General features: G+C 39.3%; 2 protein-coding genes across 4 annotated transcripts; one reads left to right on the plus strand and one right to left on the minus strand.

The window, feature by feature from the left end:
• Positions 1-55: 55 nt before the first annotated feature.
• Positions 56-10,203, minus strand: tubgcp4 (tubulin gamma complex component 4). Of its 2 annotated transcripts, none has more exons than XM_015023119.1 (18): positions 10,024-10,203; positions 8,860-8,988; positions 8,602-8,724; positions 8,468-8,521; positions 8,336-8,392; positions 7,548-7,627; positions 7,260-7,461; positions 6,605-6,770; positions 6,410-6,534; positions 5,919-5,969; positions 5,732-5,837; positions 5,255-5,362; positions 4,243-4,387; positions 3,148-3,325; positions 1,943-2,077; positions 1,396-1,515; positions 1,192-1,331; positions 56-655 (listed from the first exon to the last, which is right to left on the minus strand). In XM_015023119.1, exons 1-18 carry the CDS (start codon positions 10,099-10,101, stop codon positions 649-651), a joined length of 2,004 nt encoding a protein of 667 aa, XP_014878605.1. In that variant the 5' UTR covers positions 10,102-10,203; the 3' UTR covers positions 56-648. The 2 variants fall into 2 exon arrangements, with proteins under 2 accessions (XP_014878605.1, XP_014878606.1); XM_015023120.1 differs by lacking the exon at positions 10,024-10,203 and adding an exon at positions 9,527-9,995.
• cdkn2aip (CDKN2A interacting protein) lies at positions 10,197-13,320 on the plus strand. 2 transcript variants are annotated; one of them, XM_015023122.1, is made up of 4 exons: positions 10,197-10,274; positions 10,884-11,130; positions 12,258-12,382; positions 12,569-13,320. In XM_015023122.1, exons 2-4 carry the CDS (start codon positions 10,886-10,888, stop codon positions 13,150-13,152), a joined length of 954 nt encoding a protein of 317 aa, XP_014878608.1. In that variant the 5' UTR covers positions 10,197-10,274; positions 10,884-10,885; the 3' UTR covers positions 13,153-13,320. The 2 variants fall into 2 exon arrangements, with proteins under 2 accessions (XP_014878608.1, XP_014878607.1); XM_015023121.1 differs by lacking the exon at positions 10,197-10,274 and adding an exon at positions 10,281-10,681.
• Positions 13,321-19,305: the final 5,985 nt, after the last annotated feature.

Raw genomic sequence — 19,305 nt, forward strand, 5'->3', positions numbered from 1 at the left:
TATCAGAGTCACGCGCTGGACAGAATATCTGCAAAAGCTGCACAGAAAAGATTCACATGTTGGTATTTAATTAGATCATTTTGGAGTCTGGATGGAAACTGATCACATTTAAACGGCCCAAAAAGTTTCCTACATGTTTCAGTTTCTCCTTTACGACGCCGAATTGGAGCCATTTAGGGAAAAGAGTAAATTTCCCCCAAAACACTCAGATGTTGAGATTTTTTTCCAGAAATTTTCTAGAAAAAACTTGGCAATTTCTGAGTTTGCAACATGAAGTTACCTGTGGTTCATCAAATAGTGTCTTCTAATTGGATAATCTATTAAACTTTTCTCTTTTTTTCCAAATTTTATTAGTTTTGTGATAGAAGTACTTCATTATGACAACTTTGTTGAGTCTTAATGAGCTAATGTGTATTGAAGCAGGGGAACCCCAACCCAAGCCTTATGTGCAACATTCCTGGTACTTCAGCCCAAAAATATATATTAAATTCTTCAAGGCTTGCAGTCTGTACTTTAATAAGCAGCTTAAATATTCTTTTATGTGAGAAATGAGCCTAAACTGCAGCTTTAACTGTGTGAAAAGTCCAAACGGAGACAGAAGCAACGAGTCCAGAGGAGTTTGAGATCGAGGTTCATTTTCTGCTCCTCTTAAACCCTGGAAAGAAAAATTTTATTAGATAAACAGTTTGGATCATCCTACAACGGCAGATCAGGACCATTTTACATAAAAAAAAAGGAGCAGTAAATTTATGCCCCAAAACTCAGAAAATTATTAGATTAATCTCAGAAATTTTCTAGAAAAAAGGCAAAAATTTGTGAGAAAAAAGGTCAGAAATTTTGAAATTAATCTCTGAGCTTTTAGAGAAAAACAAGAAAATTTCTGAGTTTAAAAAGTCGAACATTTGCTCAAATAAAAAAAACTTGGAAATTGTCAAATTCTTGTTCTTTTGAAACTGAAATTTCAAGACAATTTTCAACTTTTGAAACACAAAAATTTTCTCTTTTTTGGAAAAAAAACATGGAAAGAGATAGATCTCAAAATTTGAGTTTTTTCTAGAAAATTTCTGAGATTCTTCTCCAAATTTCTGATTTTTCTTGGCAGAAATTTTCTCCCTTTTTGGTTCCTATGTACACTGGCCCTGCGTCGCCGTGGTATTCTGGAGGAGGCTCTGGTTGCAGTGTGGGTCGTACCCGCCCAGCGTCCCGCCGGCCTGTGTGTAGTACTTGTTGTAGTCCAGACGCAGCAGCAGCTGCGCCAGGTCCGAGTTGATCTGATGGTTTCTCACGCTGGACAGGATTTTGAAGAGCAGAGACGACTGGCGCCGGAAGCCCTGAAACGGCACGGCGTCAGCGCCGAGTCGGACCCGTGGCCGGCGCCGGGTGGGCGGGGCTTACCTTCACCAGCAGGTCCAGCTGCTGAGCCGCTCCGCGGTCGTCCAGCGACGCCACGCTCTGCCCCACCAGAGAGCAGAAGCTCTGACACAACTCCAGGATCTCACTCAGACAGTGGAAAACCTGCAGACGAACGCACTGGAGGTCAGACACCGACTGGACGACCTTTGACCTTCAAATCTAACAAATTAGTGTTAATCAACTCAGCCATGTTTGTGCATCACAACTGTTTTGATTGTGATGCTTTTGCTTTGAAGATATTAATGAAAGTTTGAATCAAACAAAACGTTTGTGCAGCAAAGATTTTAGTTTGAGCTGCTACTAAAGATAATAATTAAAATACTTACAGAGGTCATCAGAGGTCAACCATTCCCACTCCAGCCTCACATTTAGCTTTCAAGAATATTCTCAAAAGAAAAGCAGCACAAAAAAAATGCAGCACAAACATTTGACACCAGATTGGTTTGGGTAATGTGGTGTGGTTGAACTTTTGATCTTTCCATTAATATCTTCAGAACGTTTTGGAGCTGCAGACGTCCGTTAGACGTACCGGCTTGAGCAGGATGAAGGACTGAGCCAGCAGGTTGCTGAGGAAATGATCGTGGGCCAGCCGGATGCTCTCAAAGTCTCTGGTGGAGTTGATCTGCTGCAGCAGCTGAGTGAACTGAGACTCCAGGACGTCCACCTGAAGACCACAAGCCGTTAGCCATCATTCAAATCATCAGTTAATGATTGAAACCTGACTGATCTTATCGATCGACTAACTTTAGTCAATGGATAATTTATAAGCCATCATTTTCTTCACAACCTGAGTTTTCTCCTCTAGGAAGACAATCGACCGCATTTCCTCTAACATGAAGGATGAGATCTTTCATAGTGACCATAAACAGCTTGACGAGTGATTACATTTCAAAACAAAACTGCATAAAGTGCATTTGTCATCCCACTCCGGACTGTTTGGACAGCCGCCATTTTTAACTGTGTATCAGCTGGATAAGGATGAGCAGCAGCACCCTCTGCTGGAAAGCGGTCATACTACATCGCTAAAAGAAGGTTTAATTGGACACTTTTAGTTAATAGATTGAAACTCATTTTAACCAAATAAACCATTAATCAACAAGTGGATTAATGGTTTGCAGCATCTTGCTGCAGCGTCTGACTCTTCGCCAGCAGCACAACTCTGAACCAACATCCTGCCGAGGCTGAAAAATAACATCTGATTTTCTTCATACCAGATCCGATTTCCTCACTTTCTTTTCTAAAAAAGAAATGACATACGACAGAAAATAGTTCCAGAAAGAGGAACTATTTTCTGCAACTATTTTACCCAACATCTTATATTACGACAAAAAAAGTTGTTTTAAACAGAAAAACGCTTCTATAGTTATCAAGTATAACTTAAAAAAGAGGTTCAACATTCCTTGTTTAAATTTTTTTGGTATTTTTGTGCAAAACATCGCTTCATTCTCCTTATATTATGACTTTATTCTGGTAATATTAAAACTTTATTCTCATTATTTCGACTTTATTGTCCTACTTCTGCACTCTTGTAATTAAAATCTTAACCTGGCCCTAATCGTACGCCGTAGAGTTGATCTGAATTCAAATTCCAAACAAATAGAAGCTGTAAAACAAGATGGCCGCCTGGGCCTGCTGACATCAGCAAGGAGATCTTTGGTGAAAAAAAAGATCCAGATATTTTAAAAAAAATTGACTAATCAATAAAACGGACTTATCGCCCAGGTCTGGTTCTACCTGTAGGTAGTACTGCAGGTTGTCGATGAGGAACGCCATGTGGTTGCGGAGCCTCCACTTCACGGCGTCTGATTGGCTGGACTTCAGGTGCTTCCTCTGCATCTGCAGAGCCCAGCAGTGCTGCAGCTGCGACTGCACCCGCCGCACGCTGAGCAGGTACCTGAACACCACGTTGTACCTGACGCACAGGAAGTGGACATGAAGGCTGAGGTCAGAGATTAGAGCTGCTTAAAGGGCCGGTGCTCTGTGATTTCCAGACACAATTCATCATTTTATAGCCCAATCAAGTAACTATATTAACTTACATATCAAATAAATTTTACTTCCTGATTTAAACCTTTGAAACTGGGCCTGTCTCTTTAAGAAGTTTCTTCTCTTTCAGGAAGTCCTCCCAACATGGCTCCTTTGTTAACCCTTTAACGTTTTTACTGAGAATTGGCTCCTACAAAGAGCTCAGCAGATGTGCGGCTCCACCAGGTGCTTGCTAATTGCTGCTGGCTAGTCTGAAGGAGCTGAGTGGGGGAGGAGCCATTGTGCACATTTGAATGGTTGCCATGGAGATTAAAGGATTTGTCAAACATGAATGTGTAGCAGTGCGATTGTAAAATGGGAAGTTTATTGCAGGAAGAAATTATATGAGCTTTTAATTTGAAAAGACGACAGTTCCACTGCAAAACAGCAGGGTAACTTCCGGTTTTGAAATTATGATTTCATTTGCATTTAATGTGTTGTTGTGACTGTGAATTTCTTTGCTGCTGAGTATATGAACCTCTCAGGTTGCCGTTTTGAGTTTAATGGATCGTACCGTTATGGCGGGTGAAATGTTTTCCCACGCTACCAAACGGTCTCTCTTTCTATTTGGATCCCATGAGAGAAGGTATGAAGTCTTTTCTGTGCTTAATAAGTGTATTTTATGTGTCATAAGTGATGGTTAAAACACTGTTTTTGTAAAACAATGTGTTATGGGGCAGTTAAACTTTGTTAAAGAGTGGTAGGAATGTATTAGCAGGTATTTAGCAACTCTTATGCTTATTTATACATAAAACCTTGGAAAAAGTTGATTTTATGTGGTACTGCCCCTTTAATGATACGCACTTTTCCAGGACGGCAGGCGTGAAGAGGATGTGCAGCGGCCACTGGACCTTGTAGGCCAGGCCGAGGGCCGCCCAGCCGGTGGGCGGAGCCTCCCGAGGAGACGAGTCCTGAGGAGGAGTGGCTCCGTCTCTGGGACCCGACGCCTCTGAAACACAAACCAGAAAAAATCTGATCCACCTCACTGGAACCAGCTGCAGAAAACATGAAACTAAAGGAGCTCCAAATGTTTTTAGGCTCTTCTGAAAAGGAATCGTCTGTAAATGTTTCAACTGAGGAAGCTTTTAATTAATTTATTTATGGCTGTTAACTTTTTCTGTTTTCTCTGTGAATGTTCTGTAACTCTGTGTGTCGCTGCCACTACAGAATTTGAACTGAAGCTAAAACTGGAACTTGAAGAGTTTTGGGTAGAATATATTTACAAACAGGCTATTTTTTAGTCTCAAAATGCAAAATATATCATTTTTGCACAGTTTTTGATTATTTACTGCTCTGAATGTGTCGTTCTTTCTGGATATGGACTTTATTTACAGTCTGTGAAGATAATTTCATCATGATTAATACCATTAACTGTTTCAGTCATACAAAACAAGTTCTACAAAATACCCTATAAGGTGATGAATGCAGCTTGTAAATCCCCCAAAACCTTAAAATATCTCAAAAGTTACAGAAAGTACATAAAAATAACCGGCTAGTGATTTTTTTCTTCAGTATACTAGAATTTAATAAAAGTTTCAAATGAAGAACCTTTAGAAGTAGCAGTAGAATATTAAAATACTCCCATGGTACCAGAAAGTACTGTAGAATAAATACTCTGAAAGAAAAAGTACCAGAAAGCAAATTTCTGGCATCAGCATTATTACCAAATTTTCAGCTTAAAAGGTATAAATTATTCTAAAATAAATACAAATATGTTATATATGAGAAGAAATATTTCTGTCTCATAAACTCTCCAACCAGCAGTTGAGCCTTTAATGACCGGGTAGCCTCATCGAGCTGATGTTTCTCCGCTGACCTTTGGCGTCTTTCCCCTGGTAGTCCACAGTGAGGTGCAGCAGAGGCAGCAGGTTGTCGTCGTCCAGCAGAACCTTGTGCGCCGCCTGCTGGAAGGCAACGTTAACGTCTGCAGGCAGAAAGCACAGAAACGTGCTGCTAAATAAATTTAAAAAATAACTTTTAACACATTTACCAGCCAGGAGGTAGGAAAATAAACAGACAATGAAAAACCTAAACCCCAAAAAAAAAAAACAAGAAAACAAACGGCATAAAAAAGGAAAGAAACAGAATCAAACAGAAAGTAAAAAAGAAAAACAAAAAACAGAAAGAAAAACAAAACAACAAAAGACAAACAGAAAGATAAACAAAAAATGAAAAAGAAACAAAGGAAGAAAAGGCAAGCAGAAAGAATGAAAGACAAAATATAAAGACAGAAAAAAAAGAAGACAAACAGAAATAACTGCGCTAACCCCGGCTGTGAGGCAGCCATACTTACCGTGCTCAGTGACCGCCGTTGGCGGCGCCTTCAGCATCTGCTGGGCGAGGTCGATGAAGACCTGGTAGAGCTCCCCGCGGCCCAACAGGTAGAAGTCCTTAACGATCTGGAAGAGGCCGGGAAACGTCAGCACACATCCATCCTTCAAAGATTTCTGCTCCAGAAAACAAACGGCATGACCACAAACCTTGAGCTTCTCCAGCAGATCCGCCTCCTCCACCATCAGCGTCCAGAGGTGCTGCAGAGCAGAGAGATGTTATCTGGACCGGCCGGCGGGCTGGGCGGTTAACCCATTACTGATCAGTAAAATTAGTGCTTCCTGAAAATTTCATTTTTGGAAAATCAGGATTATTTTTCCAACAATGCTCTCCTTGGATTTCAAAAGTTCCAAATGTTGATTTTTAAATGGGACCTATTATACAAAATTCACATTTTGTACGTTTTTGTTCTCCCATTTGGGTTTTTACTGCTTCTAAAAATCAACCCAAGTGCTTAAAAAAAAAAACTTGTTTTTTGGCAATAACATAAAAGTTCTTTTTGGAGCCGTTTAAAAAACCCATCAGATGTAATGTGACGGTTCAGCAAGCACTACCCCGTTACCTAGCAACCCAAGCAGAGTTCCAGCACGTACAATGGCTGCTGGAAAAGAAAAGTGTTATTTCAAACATCTGAACCGACCTCGGCCACCGTGCTCCGGATCCCATCGATCACATTCTCAAAGTCCACCAAGCTGAACAGAGGCTGCTGTTTGAGTCTGTGCAGCTCGGCAGCAAACGTGTCCTCCTGGTGTTTCAATATGGAGCCTGAAACAGAACAGTGATCAGAACCAGGAGGCGCCCTCACGATGCTGGGCGCTGGTCTGCGGGTCAGTACCGGCTCTGGACGGGCTGTGGTTGTGGTTTTCAAACATCTGAACTGACTCCCCCACAAACAGGATCTTCTCTGCCACCCGGATGGGAATGTAAGACGGCAGCATCTCTGTTCGCAGAGAGAACTGCTGCAGAGACGGAGCCAGCATGTTCTCCTCCTCGATCAGCCGCTGAGCAAAACACAAAAGTTAGAAACCATCAAGTCACGTTTATTTTATTTCAACAGCAACAACGCAGTTCAAAGTGCTTTACATCATAACAGCAGATCTTGATGTGACTTTAACCCTAGAAACGTTCTGAGAGAAGGCTGACTTTGTAACTGTCTTTATGTGACTCTAAGACACATAAAGACATTTGTCTTAACTAGCCTTTTTTTTGAAGAACAATTTCAAAAGATGTCATAATTCCTTTTATTTGTTGTTTTGTTTATTTATTTTGCATATTTAAAATGTCTTCCAGTTCCAGTGTTAAATGTTCATTAGAATTTAAAATGTATTGATGTCTGAGAATGTGTCCTTGCATTATTATTATGTCATTACTATTAAAATAAAATTTTCATTTATCGCAACAATTTTTGAGGACATTTATTGTCCAGCAAAATTTGTGACCATTCTTTAGGTAAGATTTAAAGCAGTAAGGTTCTGCCTGCAGCGCCTCACCAGGTCCTGCAGCTCTCTCAGCTGTTTTCCACTCAGACCGCCCAGTCCCAGGTCCTCCTCCTCCTCGTCCTGGTTGGCAGCGGCGCCTCCTGCGCTGGGACCCTGTTTGATGAAAAACTCCTCGCTTTGGTCCAGCAGCAGCCCATGGAGCATCCAGGCGGCGAGCTGCTTGTACATCACACCATGACACACGGCCAGAATCCTGCAGGAAGAGAAGCACCAGAGGAGGGTTTCATTCTGCATCTCAGAGTTAAACTGAAACAAACTTTGAAACGGGAGCGGTCTTACTTTTCTAAAGCCATGCGCACCGGAGGAAGCCCCCCGCAGCTGTGCTTGTACACCGTCTCCAGGATCTGACAGCCATGGATCTAAAACAGCCAGACGACTCTGTTAACCGACTGTGTTTTAAAAACATGAGTATGGAGCTAAAGTGGTGCCATAAAGTTTGTTCCAAAGACAAAAAAAATACCTAAGAAAAGGTTTTGAAACTGAAAAGTTAATTTAATCAATCAATCAAATTTTATTTGTATAGCACATTTCAGCAGCAAGGCATTTCAAAGTGCTTTGCATCATTAAACACAAAAGCACAGAGTCATGCAACATTGAATAAACAATCAAAAAACATAAAAAAATGGAACTGAAAAAAAAAATTTAAAAATTAAAAACATTTTTGAAACTGAAAAAAATTAAGTTTTGAACTTGAAAGAGATACTGAAAATAAAGAAACTGGAAAAAAGTTTTCAGTTTTTTTCAGTTTCAGATTTGAAACTGAAACAATTTAATATTCTTGAGTTTCACTCTTTTTTTTTTAATCTTATGGCCCTAATTTAGCTCCATATAGGAGTCAATTTAAGGAAGAAAAATGCAATCTTTCATAGCTGACTGGCAAAAAAAAACAGTCTTCTAAAATCAGAAGATATATCAAAAAAACCTTCAATGAGTTTCTGAAAAGGGTAAATTATGAAGAGCTGCTTTATATATCAAATCACAATTATCACCACAGTTTTATTGTGGCCATCAGTATAAATCAAAATGAAATGTTTTAGATCATAAACTCCTCATTAAATGTTTCTTACCTTCTGTGACTTTATAGTTTCCACCACCATGATAACGGAGGGAAACAGCAACTGAAACTTAATTAAAAAAGACAAAAGTTCAGTCAAACTGTCACATTTGTAAAATACATAATCGTTTGTTCCCTGAGTTACCTGGTCGAGCTTGTAATTCACATGGGATATCGTCAGATGTGGGTCTCCCAGGAACTGAAACATAAGCAGAAGTTAAACCAGCGTCCCGTTGCGTGCTAAGCTAGGCGACGTCTTTGGCTGCGCTGTGATCTTACTTCCTGCTCGAGGTCCAGCAGCGCCTGTCGGTACGGCTGCAGCATGGAGTCCAGTCCGGTGCAAAACGCTCGTAGGTAGATTCCATGAAGACCCGTCTGGTTCGGCTGGTTGGTGTGATGTTCCTGAAAAACACAACATTTTAATTCAAAGTTAAACAATTCCAATAAACATGAATTAAACGGGCAGCTGGACTCATTGAGTTCGTCACTTTTGCTAACTTTATTGTGGAAGTAAAGTTATATAACATAGAGACTCACTTGTTGATGAACGTGGCCGGTGTGCTGCTCTATGAACTCAGTGAAGCGAATGTAATCTGAGCCCAGTTTGCACAGCCGGTTCAGGACACTGGTCTCACTGGGATGAAGGAAGGGAAGGTCCTGGGACACCTAGGACAGAAACCACATATGATGTTTAACTGAGATAAAAAAATGAGAGTTTTTCAAACTAACATACCTCACCAAGCACTGCAAAAACATAAAACCTTACCAAGAACTTTTGTTTAGTTCCTAGTGTAAATATCTTAGTTCATTTTAAATAGAACAAAACTAATTAACAAGTATATTTTCAGCAAGATATACGCTCTTGTTCTATGTCAATAATTCCTTAATATTGATGAAAAAGTTCTAGTTCCACTGGCACATTTTCTTCTTTTATAATATGGAAAAATTGTCTTGTTAAAACTGAAATAATTTGCCAGTGAAACTACTACTTGTTCATCAACAATAATATCTACTGAAAAGTTACTTGTAAGTTAATTTTGTCTTCTTTCAAATGTACCAAGATATTTGCACTAGAAATTATACCAAAAATACTAGGTAAGACGTTTTGCAGTGTACACAGGATTCCTGATGCTATAGAGAGGAAACTGCTGCAGCTCATTAATTTGGGAAGTGGAAAAGCATTTTAGATAACTATCCATCTTACCAGGCGTGGAGAAATGACGATAAATCCAAAAGCGCCATTTCAGAATCTGGTATGTTTTCACACAAGGAATCTGATATTTGCATCTCATCCCCTGGACATTCAGAACAGCGACTCTTGAAAATCTCCAGCTGCTTGTTTAACTTTTCACAACCACTTTGTCCTTCAACTCAACTTCCCATTAAGATGCTTGGATGCAGCACTCCCTTTTATTGAACTGTCTGGACAACTGTCTATTCAGTAGTCTTTGTAGGCCAAAATCTTAAAATTTGCATCGGTTTTATGTAATATTTAAAGTCTGTGAGAAACTGACCATTGGTTTTTCGCTTCCTGAAAGCCACCACAATTAACTCTATGGACTGAATATATTTATTTGTGTTTTATTTTTTTAATTAAATTACTCAAATAACTTATCTCAGGTAATGAAAAACAGCTCAATATGAATGAAAGGTTTAAAATTCACAAACATCTAGCTGGCATCCATTTTGCATCAGTTTTACCTGTAAACCTGTCCGCTTGTTCCATGTGAAGATGGTTCCGGGGTATCCGCTGAGTGCCAACAGCAGCTCGTGAATCATCTTTAATATTTAAATTATTGTTTTTTAAAAAGCCCGATAAATCAAAGCAGAGTTTTATTTTTTTCATTCACGGACAAAAACAAACCGCCATCAGACTTGAGAACAACCGGAAACCGTTACTGGATGAACGCTAGCACTTCCGCGGTTGCTATGGATACCAACAGCAGCCGAACGTAAGCTAGCCAACGCTAACTCGTTTGTGTCTGTTTTAAAAATATTAATAAATATGCCTCAGTAATCAGACTGGGTGGTTTAAAGTTGTTCTTTATTTGCAAATGTTATGCCATTTGCGAATGGGAGCCGGTAGTTTATGTCCGAGTTGTGGGAATTGTAGTTTTTCTTCTAAGTCGCGGATCTTACGTCACTGTTCGACAATGTAGCTAGCTAGCAGCTTATCGCAACAGAACAGCGCAGCATGTGAGAGTTTCTTAATGTTAAACGAGGAGATATTGACTCCAAAACAATGGCGGCCTTGTTGCTTATTCCATGTAAGATAAACGATGCTTCGTAGTTCTTCGTGGGTCTTTTGGTTTAGCTAATGTTTTTTGACTTGACGTTTGGTTCAACTTATCGTCAGCAGGTGAGAGCCACTTTGTAACATTACTGGTCAGTTAAATTAAACAGCCAGGTGAGGTAATAACAGCACAACACGAGATATTCAACGGCTTAAGCTATCCTTACTTGTTTTTCATGTTAGTTAATGCTAATCTGAGTCGGTCTAACTTGGGTGCTGCTTTGATTCAGAGCGGAAGTTTTGGAATCACTGTCCCTGTGTCCATCAGGGATGGCGGGGGTGAGATGTGGAGATGACGTCTCAGAGTACCTGAGCCAGAACCCGCAGCTGGCCCAGTGGATCGAGTCGTTTCGGGGCTACTGTGAGAGCAGCAAGCAGTGGTCTGCTCGGAGGGAGTTCATCCTGAGGAACATGGAGGCTTTCCCCACGGTGAAGCCGGGGACCTGCAGCAGCAGTTTGGACAGGCTACTATCTCTGTCCATGGTCTGGGCCAACCACGTCTTCCTCGGCTGCAGGTAGGTCTCTCTGGACTGGACATTCACTTTAACCAGGGCCGGCCCAAGGCCGTAGAGAGATAAGCGGCTGCTTAGTGCCTCCACACCACCAGGGGGCCCCAAGAGCACCAAACTAGCATTATTAAAAATATGGATTTAAAATTACATTAAATAAAACAAACTAAATGCTCTTACACGTGAAAAAAACTATTTATTGTTTTTATAGTTGTTGCACAAATAGTGGTTAATATTATCTTATTTTGAATATAATGTCCTCCCAGGTTTTGCATCAAGTTATTTTCAGTATTGCACACATTGATATAGAGTAATGTCTGCAATGTAACATATTGTGAAACTCTATATGAATGCTGTCATCACAATAGGGCTCAGCAGTATGGCATAAAAATAAAGTTTTAGATTTTTTTCAAACCATTTCCAATTTAAATCAATGTTTTCTCACTAAATAAATTAAAAACAGAAAATATTTTCAAAAAGTGTTTTTTATTTAAATCGTCTGGTCTGTGAATTGTACAACAGAGTATAAGGAACAGCCTATGATCATTTTTGTTTAATTAAGAGAATAAAGTCATAACATTAGCTGAAAAAAGACTCAATTTTATCATAAAAATGTAATAAAATTACATTAAAAAGTAATTTTAACAATAAAAAAAGCTTATAAGGTTCTCAAGATCTAACATAAGCAGCTCAGTTCCTCACAATTATCTCTGTTGTTTGCTAAATAGTTTGAAATTCCGGTCATAATTTTATGCTGATTAGTTTAAAGATGAAGTATTTATCTCTAAAACCAATACCAAAGTATAACTTCACAAGGTGCTCAACATTCCTCGTTTTCATTTTTTGTTAATTTTCGTGTTAGAGTTTTCTTAAAATTACTACTTCATTCTAATATTACTACTTTATTCTGATAATTAAAAATCTTTGCTTGGCCCTAATATTCTGTCACGTGACTTTGTATTTATGCAACATTTTAATTAATAATTAATTAAATGAAGTCAAACATTTTTTAGCAGTTAACAACAAAGTGGACTAATTTTAGAAATCAACAACCAGAAAACGGTACCTTCTGAGCTTTTTCCAGCTTCTCTGCACATCCAGCTGATGTAACTTTGCTCTCCTCTCTGTCTCAGTTACCCGCAGGCTGTCATGGACAAGATCAAGGATATGGGCGAGGGGATCGCCGTCCAGGACCCGCCAGTCCACAAAACAACGAGAGCTGGAATCACAGCCAGAGGAAAGCGCAGCGCCCCAGACGGTGATGAAAAGCACATTTTTATTATTGTGAAGCATAAAAGTGATGCTGGTTGGGTTTTACTAAACAGTTTGAGTTTTGTTTGCTTTAACTTGGGATTTTAAAAAGGACATCTGATTTTGATGGAGTGTTTCTTCATCATTAAACACGTCTTCTTCTGCTTCAACAACGTTCTGTCTTCGTTCCCAGACGGCGACCCCGAAGGCTGTGTGAAGCGATCCAGAACCGAAGCCGACGGCCGGCCGTCCGGGAGAGCGGCGGCGCGGTCTGCCATCCAGAAGTCCGGGCCGCCACCTCAGGCTCCGGCGGAACAACAACCCTTCTTCAACCGTCTCTACAAGGCTGTGGCGTGGAAACTGGTGTCGGCCGGCGGCTTCGGCCCCAACCTGGACCACTTCGAGATCCTGCGCAGCTGCGTGGAGTCGTGCAAACAGACGGTGACATGCGTGTTCGTGCCGCTGAAGGACATTGCGGGCCTCCCGGCGGGACGCACGCAGAAGGATGGCCATGTGTGCGAAATCCGCTGCCAGACCGTCTACATGGGCACGGGCTACGGGCGCGACGAGGCCGCCGCCAAGGCCATGGCCTCCAAAGAGGCGCTGAAGGTGTTCCAGGGCCGGAAAGTCACGGTAAAGATCTGCAGGCGGCGCTACAGAGGCAGGGAGGTGGAGGACCTGGTGCTGCTGGACGAGCTGCCGCGGACTCAGGGCTTCCCTCCGGCGCTCAGCTACCCGTTCCAGGACGAGCCGCAGGACGAAGGTCCAGACTGTTAGCCAAACCTGATGCATCTTAGAACAAAAGGAAAGCGCTAAATTTAGGGAAAAAAAAGGCTTCTTGACTGATTACCTCCAGTAACGAGCGGCCATGTTGTTCGTTTCGTTGCTGCTGAGTTTTAGTCGAACCTTTGACTCAGCTGAAATAAAACTGTCACTTTAACTTTAGTTTCTGAACAGTTTCAGCGTTTCTAGTGACAGGAAACATCCAAACGAAGCAGATTAGAAATGCTACCATTTCCTTCCTGATGGTTCCAGTAAACCCTTTAATTTTAGGGTTGCTTTTCTCAGCCTTCTCTATTGCACTTTAAGTTATTTTTGACAAGGACTGCAGCTCTCTGCAGTGCAAAAACACAAAATCCTACCAAGTATTTTTGTCTAGTTGATAGTGCAAATATCCTAGTTCACTTGAAAAAAGACTAAAATAATTTAGAAGTAACTTTTCAGCAAAATATAGAAGCTTATTTTATGTCAATGATTCCTTAAATTATTTACTTAAAATAAATAATTATTTAATTCCCTAAATAATTGTTTCCAAAAAACAAACTGAAAAGTTACTTGTAACTTATTTATTTTATTTCAAGTGTATTAAGGTTTTACACTAGAAACTAGATCATAAATACTCTAAGATTTTGTGTTTTTGCAGTGTGGAGGTCTCTGGTGCTGCTGAAGTTTAGTTTGTTTTTTGTTTTAATAAAAAATTGGAGCTAAAGGTACAAACATTTGTGCTGAATTGAGGGTCTCCAGTCATTTCCCAGACTCCTGCAGTAGCTGCGTTTCTGTACAGCGAATAGTTAAACTCTGGCTTTTATTTGATTTCAGGATTAAACGTTTGCTGAAGTTGTTGAGGTTTGTGATGTGCAACGCGCTGAGCTGGATGGATTTACTTTGAGAGGGTGAAAGTGCTGCTGTGAAGTTTTTTTGCTTTTTGTGGCTTTTGTTCCGGTCCAGGTTGATGCTGAGCGGAGCGTCTCCGCTGTTGGTGTGTGTTTACACATGTGCTCCTGTTTCTACATATTTTTAAATAAAAATTTAACCGAGAGCGTTGAACGGTTCTGGCTTTTCCAGGGTGGTTTTGAGCAACTTGTGTGTTTTTTTGGATTAAAAAGAGAATTAATAACATTCTTGTTTTGATCTCTGGACTTTTTCATGAAGTAGATTAAAAGACAAATTACATTCAGAATTTAGTTAACTAGAAATGAAAATACTGACTTTTCTGCATTAAGATCAAATGAAGAAAATATAGAAGAAATTAGGTTTTAAAAATTGAAAATATTGTAAAGCAATGTTTTTTGTTTGCTTGATTTGGAAGAAATATTAAATCAGCTACCTGTCATTTTAATTGCAGCAGTTTTTCAGCTGATGGAATACTTGATGTTATAAATTAAATAAAAGAAAAGAAAAAGTAGCAAAAGAAAAAAATAGCCAAAAAGGTTGCGTTCAATCTGACGGCCAAACTTGATCCGCTTAACTTCAAACCTGAGTCTGAAAAAATTAATCTTTGTATTTTCATATTTCGGTACTTTGTGTTACTTTTGACAATAAAAACTAATCTGATGTAAATTCCAGGACTGATTTAAATTTTTTTTTGTCTTTACTTACGATTGATGGATTTTGCTTGAATCAAGGACTATTAGGAAATAATTGATTAGCCATGACAAAAATAGATTTAAAAAAATCAATTTTGATTTAATATTTCTTTAAATGTTAGATTAACATACAAAAATAAATCTATGAATGAACTTGAAAATAATAATTTTTCTTTATAATCCTGTTTTGTGTTTTTACAGTGGTGTCCCCAAGCAGGGTAAGGTGGGGCCAGGGTCCCCTCTTTAAAAAATGCTGGACACCCCAGAGGATCATGTTCATGTCATAAACAGGCATATAGAGCCATTCCTTTTCAGTGAAGGCATAAATGTAAAACCGAATAAATAAAGACCAAATACAGTACATAAAATTATATATATTAAATATATATAATGTATTAGGAATTGTGGATAAAAAAATATCCAGTGTCTTTTCCTAAATTGCAGACTTGAACACGGTAATTTCATAAACTTAGCAAAATAAAGTAAGAAGGAGCAATATCCTGTTTTTGTTGCCTATAAGATTTTAAAAAATCTAGAAAATTTAACTTGCGAACCATAAAAATCTACAATGATTTACACGTCGATACACAAATTTGAGTGCTTTGCTTACTTCTTTAAAACACCGAATGCTTATTTATTTACCAACTATTCTGTTTTTGCAAATGTTTGCAAAAACAGAATAGTTTTTGCAAACATTTGGTGACCAATCGCAAGTCTCAACATGACAGTTTTGACCATCATGCGTGCCATTTTTTAAAATATTTTAGTAGTAAAATATGTTGAAAACAAAGTTTCATTCTCTGCTTTGCCTGCATGCGCTGGTTTGTTTGTCTGCAGATCATCTCTACATTTATACGAGCCATCAGGGAAATAATGAGGAGCTTCTCTTTGAAGTACAAATGTGTCTCAACGCAACAACGTAGGAAGTGACAAGCAGATCACATCGACTAATGAAAGGAGAAACACACACACACACACACACACACACACGGAGCACATGTTGGGTCAGCTGTGTTGATGAGGGTTGGAGGCGTTCGACTGGAGGAGGATATCATGCATAAATGTCACCAGATTACTTCTGATGCTGACATCTACAATCATCTTTAATGAGAAACTGACTCAGTTCTGAGGTGAAGGGAAAGTCAGCACATATCTTCCCAAATTATTAAAACAGCATGAAGGAAACCCGATGATTGAGCTGGTGACAAAAGGACAAAAATAACAACCTGAAAAATAATCATTTTTCTTTCTTTTATCTCAGATATTCACCAGAAACCGATTTAAACGTTTAAACCAGAAAGAAAACGTGACAACCACTAAAAACGTGACAAAAACAAGCGAGTGTCTGCATTAAAGTTGTGGCTATAAAGAAAGTAGAAAATTTGAGCAGGTGGAAAAACTGATTCCAGGTACTGAAGGTAAATCTGCGGATGAGCCACTAGAGGGCAACAGCGGTCAAATAAAGCTCGGACTTCTCCCGCTTTTCTGTTAATCGGCAAAACAAAATTTTAACAGCTGTTTCCCAACAAACATTTAACCTGTGCAAAATATCAAAAACGACATTTTACATTCTGAATAAAATGTTTGCAGGTTTAAGTCATTTACAGCACAATTGTCCAGTTTGTGGAGCAATTTTGTGAGTTGAATTCAGCTGGGTGTTCAAACAATGAGCAACAAAAACTGGTTTTGAACTGAATAAAATAGCAAAAATCTTGATAGAGTGACATTTTTCATCTAAATTTCTGCAGTCTGACTGGTATCAGTTGGAAAGTATTTAGACCATCTTCTGCTTGAATCTAATACTTTATTAGATTAATTTGCTTATAATTACTTTATTTAATATTTATACCACAGGTGAGTCAGCTTCTTTGAAACATCTTGACATTTTCTGCTGTAATAACATGAAATTAATCAGTGCTCAAGTGTGCTTCAGATATTACATTTATTTCTGGAACTCTTTGCATCTTAGCCCATTTTTAAAGTTTTATTTATGTATTGAAAGTAGGAAGCAGCATTTTGATGTTGTGATCTGTGTTTCTCTGTGTGGTTATTTTGAGATTTTCTGTGTTTAGTCCTGTTTCCCTGTGAGTCTCTGTCCTGTCCTCCCTGTTGATTGATCCCAGCTCTGTCTAGTCTCCTGATTACCCTCCCTGTGTATTTAGTCCCACCTGTTGTCTTTGTCTGTTGTCGGATCCTCGTCGTGTTTACGTCATTCATCGTTTGTCTGCTTACCTTCACAGACGAACTGTTAAGTCCTGTGTTGGTCTAGCTCTCGTTTTCAGTCTTCAGGTTTTCAGTTGATACCAGTATTTAGCTGTGTGCTAATCTTTCTGCCTTGCCGCCTGATCTGGACTGTTTTTGAGCATCTCCATTAAATTAATCATTTTTTTCTACAACCTGGGTCTCTGTGTCTCTCCTCACCACCTCTCAACCACCACACCTGACATTTGAACTTCATATTAGTTAATCTGCTCTATTCATTGTCTCCTCTGTCTTAGCATTTCCTAATTCACGAAGCAAATAGCAATCTGTGTGATGGTGGAAAAACATGGTGTTAATGTTTTCCACCATGAGCACATTGAGCAGTGTACAGGAGAGTGATTGACAGCACTAAGACCCTCCTCCTGGCTCTGACTGGTTGTTTTTGACCGAGAGCGGTGCAAGGAGTAGCTTGATTTTTTTTACATAGATTGTCTCATATTACACAACATGGTTACAGTTTTAATAAATATGGAAAAAAAACAAATTTTGTAAAAGTTACATGCTGCAGCTTTAAGGAAACAGTCGGAAATAACCAGAGTCAGGAGGAGGGTCTTAGCGCTATCAATCACTTGGACTCGCTCCATCCTTCCTGCTATTTACAAATCCAGCTGGTTCAACATAGCATGCCAAACATGCTAAAGCTAGTTATCATAGTCACTGATGATGGCGGATAAACAGTTTTCCTGTAACAGTAAGTTATTTTTCTATCATTAGCACATTGAGCAGGAGGGTGATTGACAGCGCTAAGACCCTCCTCTTCGCTCTGATTTTGACTGGATCGACGCAGTTTTGCAGACAGTAATAGTAGCTCAAGGAGTAGCTCAATTTTTTTCCACATTATCTGCCTGATATACTGTCACGACATATAAATACAGAAAAAACATACTTTTTTTTGGTAAAAGCTACATACTGCATCTTTAAGCAAACAAACTTTTACATATTTTTGTTGATTTGACCATATTTATCCTTTACAAACATATGATGCTCTAACTATTTAACATGACAGAAAATTGGGTTGATCATGGTTACATGTGTTCGGGTTGATCATGGTTACATGTGTTCAGACGTCATAAATCAGCCGCCCTGCCGGAAGCACCGCCTGCTCTCGTCGTATCGAGCATTTTGCAGCCACCATCGTTCTCACAGAGCCGCTCTCTATTTCAGGCTGCGTCGTTTGTCTCCTGCTTTGTCTCCATCAATCACCCTCTAAATCATCGCGCGCCTCTTCCTGCTTCTGTCAACATCGCCATCTGTCATTCTGTCCAATTATCAAACACAAACAAACGTCCTCACCGACGGGCAATCGCCGCAGGTTGGAGGGGCGACGTGGGTGGGAGAAACGCTCTTGTCCACGTATACAATCTCTATCGGAATCAGCGGTAATTCCCCGGAGAATCAATAACAAATCCTTGCTGTCGGGAAAAAGTATTGCTGCTCCGGAAATAAGATAAACAGCCTTTTCCCCAGCCAGCCACAAAGAAACTTTTCTATAGTGGAGCTGTTTGCTTTGAAGAGACTGGACCCTGTTCAGACACAGAGGCGCATTCAGGATTAAGGTTTTTATTTTTTATTTCTGAAAGAAAAGTGGTATATCTAAACAAAAAAAAAGGTTTTCTCTTACCAAATCAATGAGAGCAAAGTAATAAACTGTTTATGTGGGGCTTTTTTAAGCTCTTCCAAGTAACAGTTGGAACAGTAAGACTTCCAGTGTTTTAATGTTTGCCATTCATTGCAAAAAACAAAATCTCACTGAATAGTTTTGGTCTAGTTTCTAGTGCAAATATCTTAGTAAATAAATGTGTTTTTATGAACTGGGAGTCCTCTCAGAGGAAAGTAAACAGCACCTCTCTGCTCAGTCATACACTGTAAAAACACAAAATCTTATCAAGTATTGTTAGTGTAGCTTCTAGTGCACCTGAAGAAAGACAAAACTAACAAGTAACTTTTCTGCAAGACTCAGGAGCTTTTTCTTTTTTTAAGTAAATAATTTCTTATTATTGGTGAAAAAGTACTAGTTCCACTACCAGGTTATTTCACTTATGACAACACATTTTCCCCATGTTGTAAGTGAAATAATCTAACAGTGGAACTGGAACTTTGATTTAAATTATTGACTTAAAACATACTCCTATATTAGTTAGTTTTGTCTTATTTCAAGTGAACTAGAAACTTGATCAACAATACTTGGTAAGATTTTGTGTTTTTGCAGTGTTTCTCTTTGTGAATGATGATTTCAGAACCATTTGTGGCAATTCAAATATGCCTTATTTTTGCAGCATACAACATTCTGTAATTACTGTAT

Source organism: Poecilia latipinna, unplaced genomic scaffold, assembly GCF_001443285.1.
Source record: "Poecilia latipinna isolate Pla-1442-1.1 unplaced genomic scaffold, P_latipinna-1.0 Scaffold3207, whole genome shotgun sequence".
Classification (NCBI taxonomy): Eukaryota; Metazoa; Chordata; class Actinopteri; order Cyprinodontiformes; family Poeciliidae; genus Poecilia; species Poecilia latipinna.

Coding starts and splice junctions, on each gene's coding strand:
- tubgcp4 (XM_015023119.1), bottom strand. CDS start 10,101: ATGATTCACGAGCTGCTGTTGGCACTCAGCGGATACCCCGGAACCATC. Junction 8,522..8,601: donor TGCTGGACCTCGAGCAGGAA/GTAAGATCACAG, acceptor CTTATGTTTCAG/TTCCTGGGAGACCCACATCT. Junction 4,388..5,254: donor CCAGGGGAAAGACGCCAAAG/GTCAGCGGAGAA, acceptor TTTGTGTTTCAG/AGGCGTCGGGTCCCAGAGAC.
- cdkn2aip (XM_015023122.1), top strand. CDS start 10,886: ATGGCGGGGGTGAGATGTGGAGATGACGTCTCAGAGTACCTGAGCCAG. Junction 11,131..12,257: donor CACGTCTTCCTCGGCTGCAG/GTAGGTCTCTCT, acceptor TCTCTGTCTCAG/TTACCCGCAGGCTGTCATGG. Junction 12,383..12,568: donor AAAGCGCAGCGCCCCAGACG/GTGATGAAAAGC, acceptor CTTCGTTCCCAG/ACGGCGACCCCGAAGGCTGT.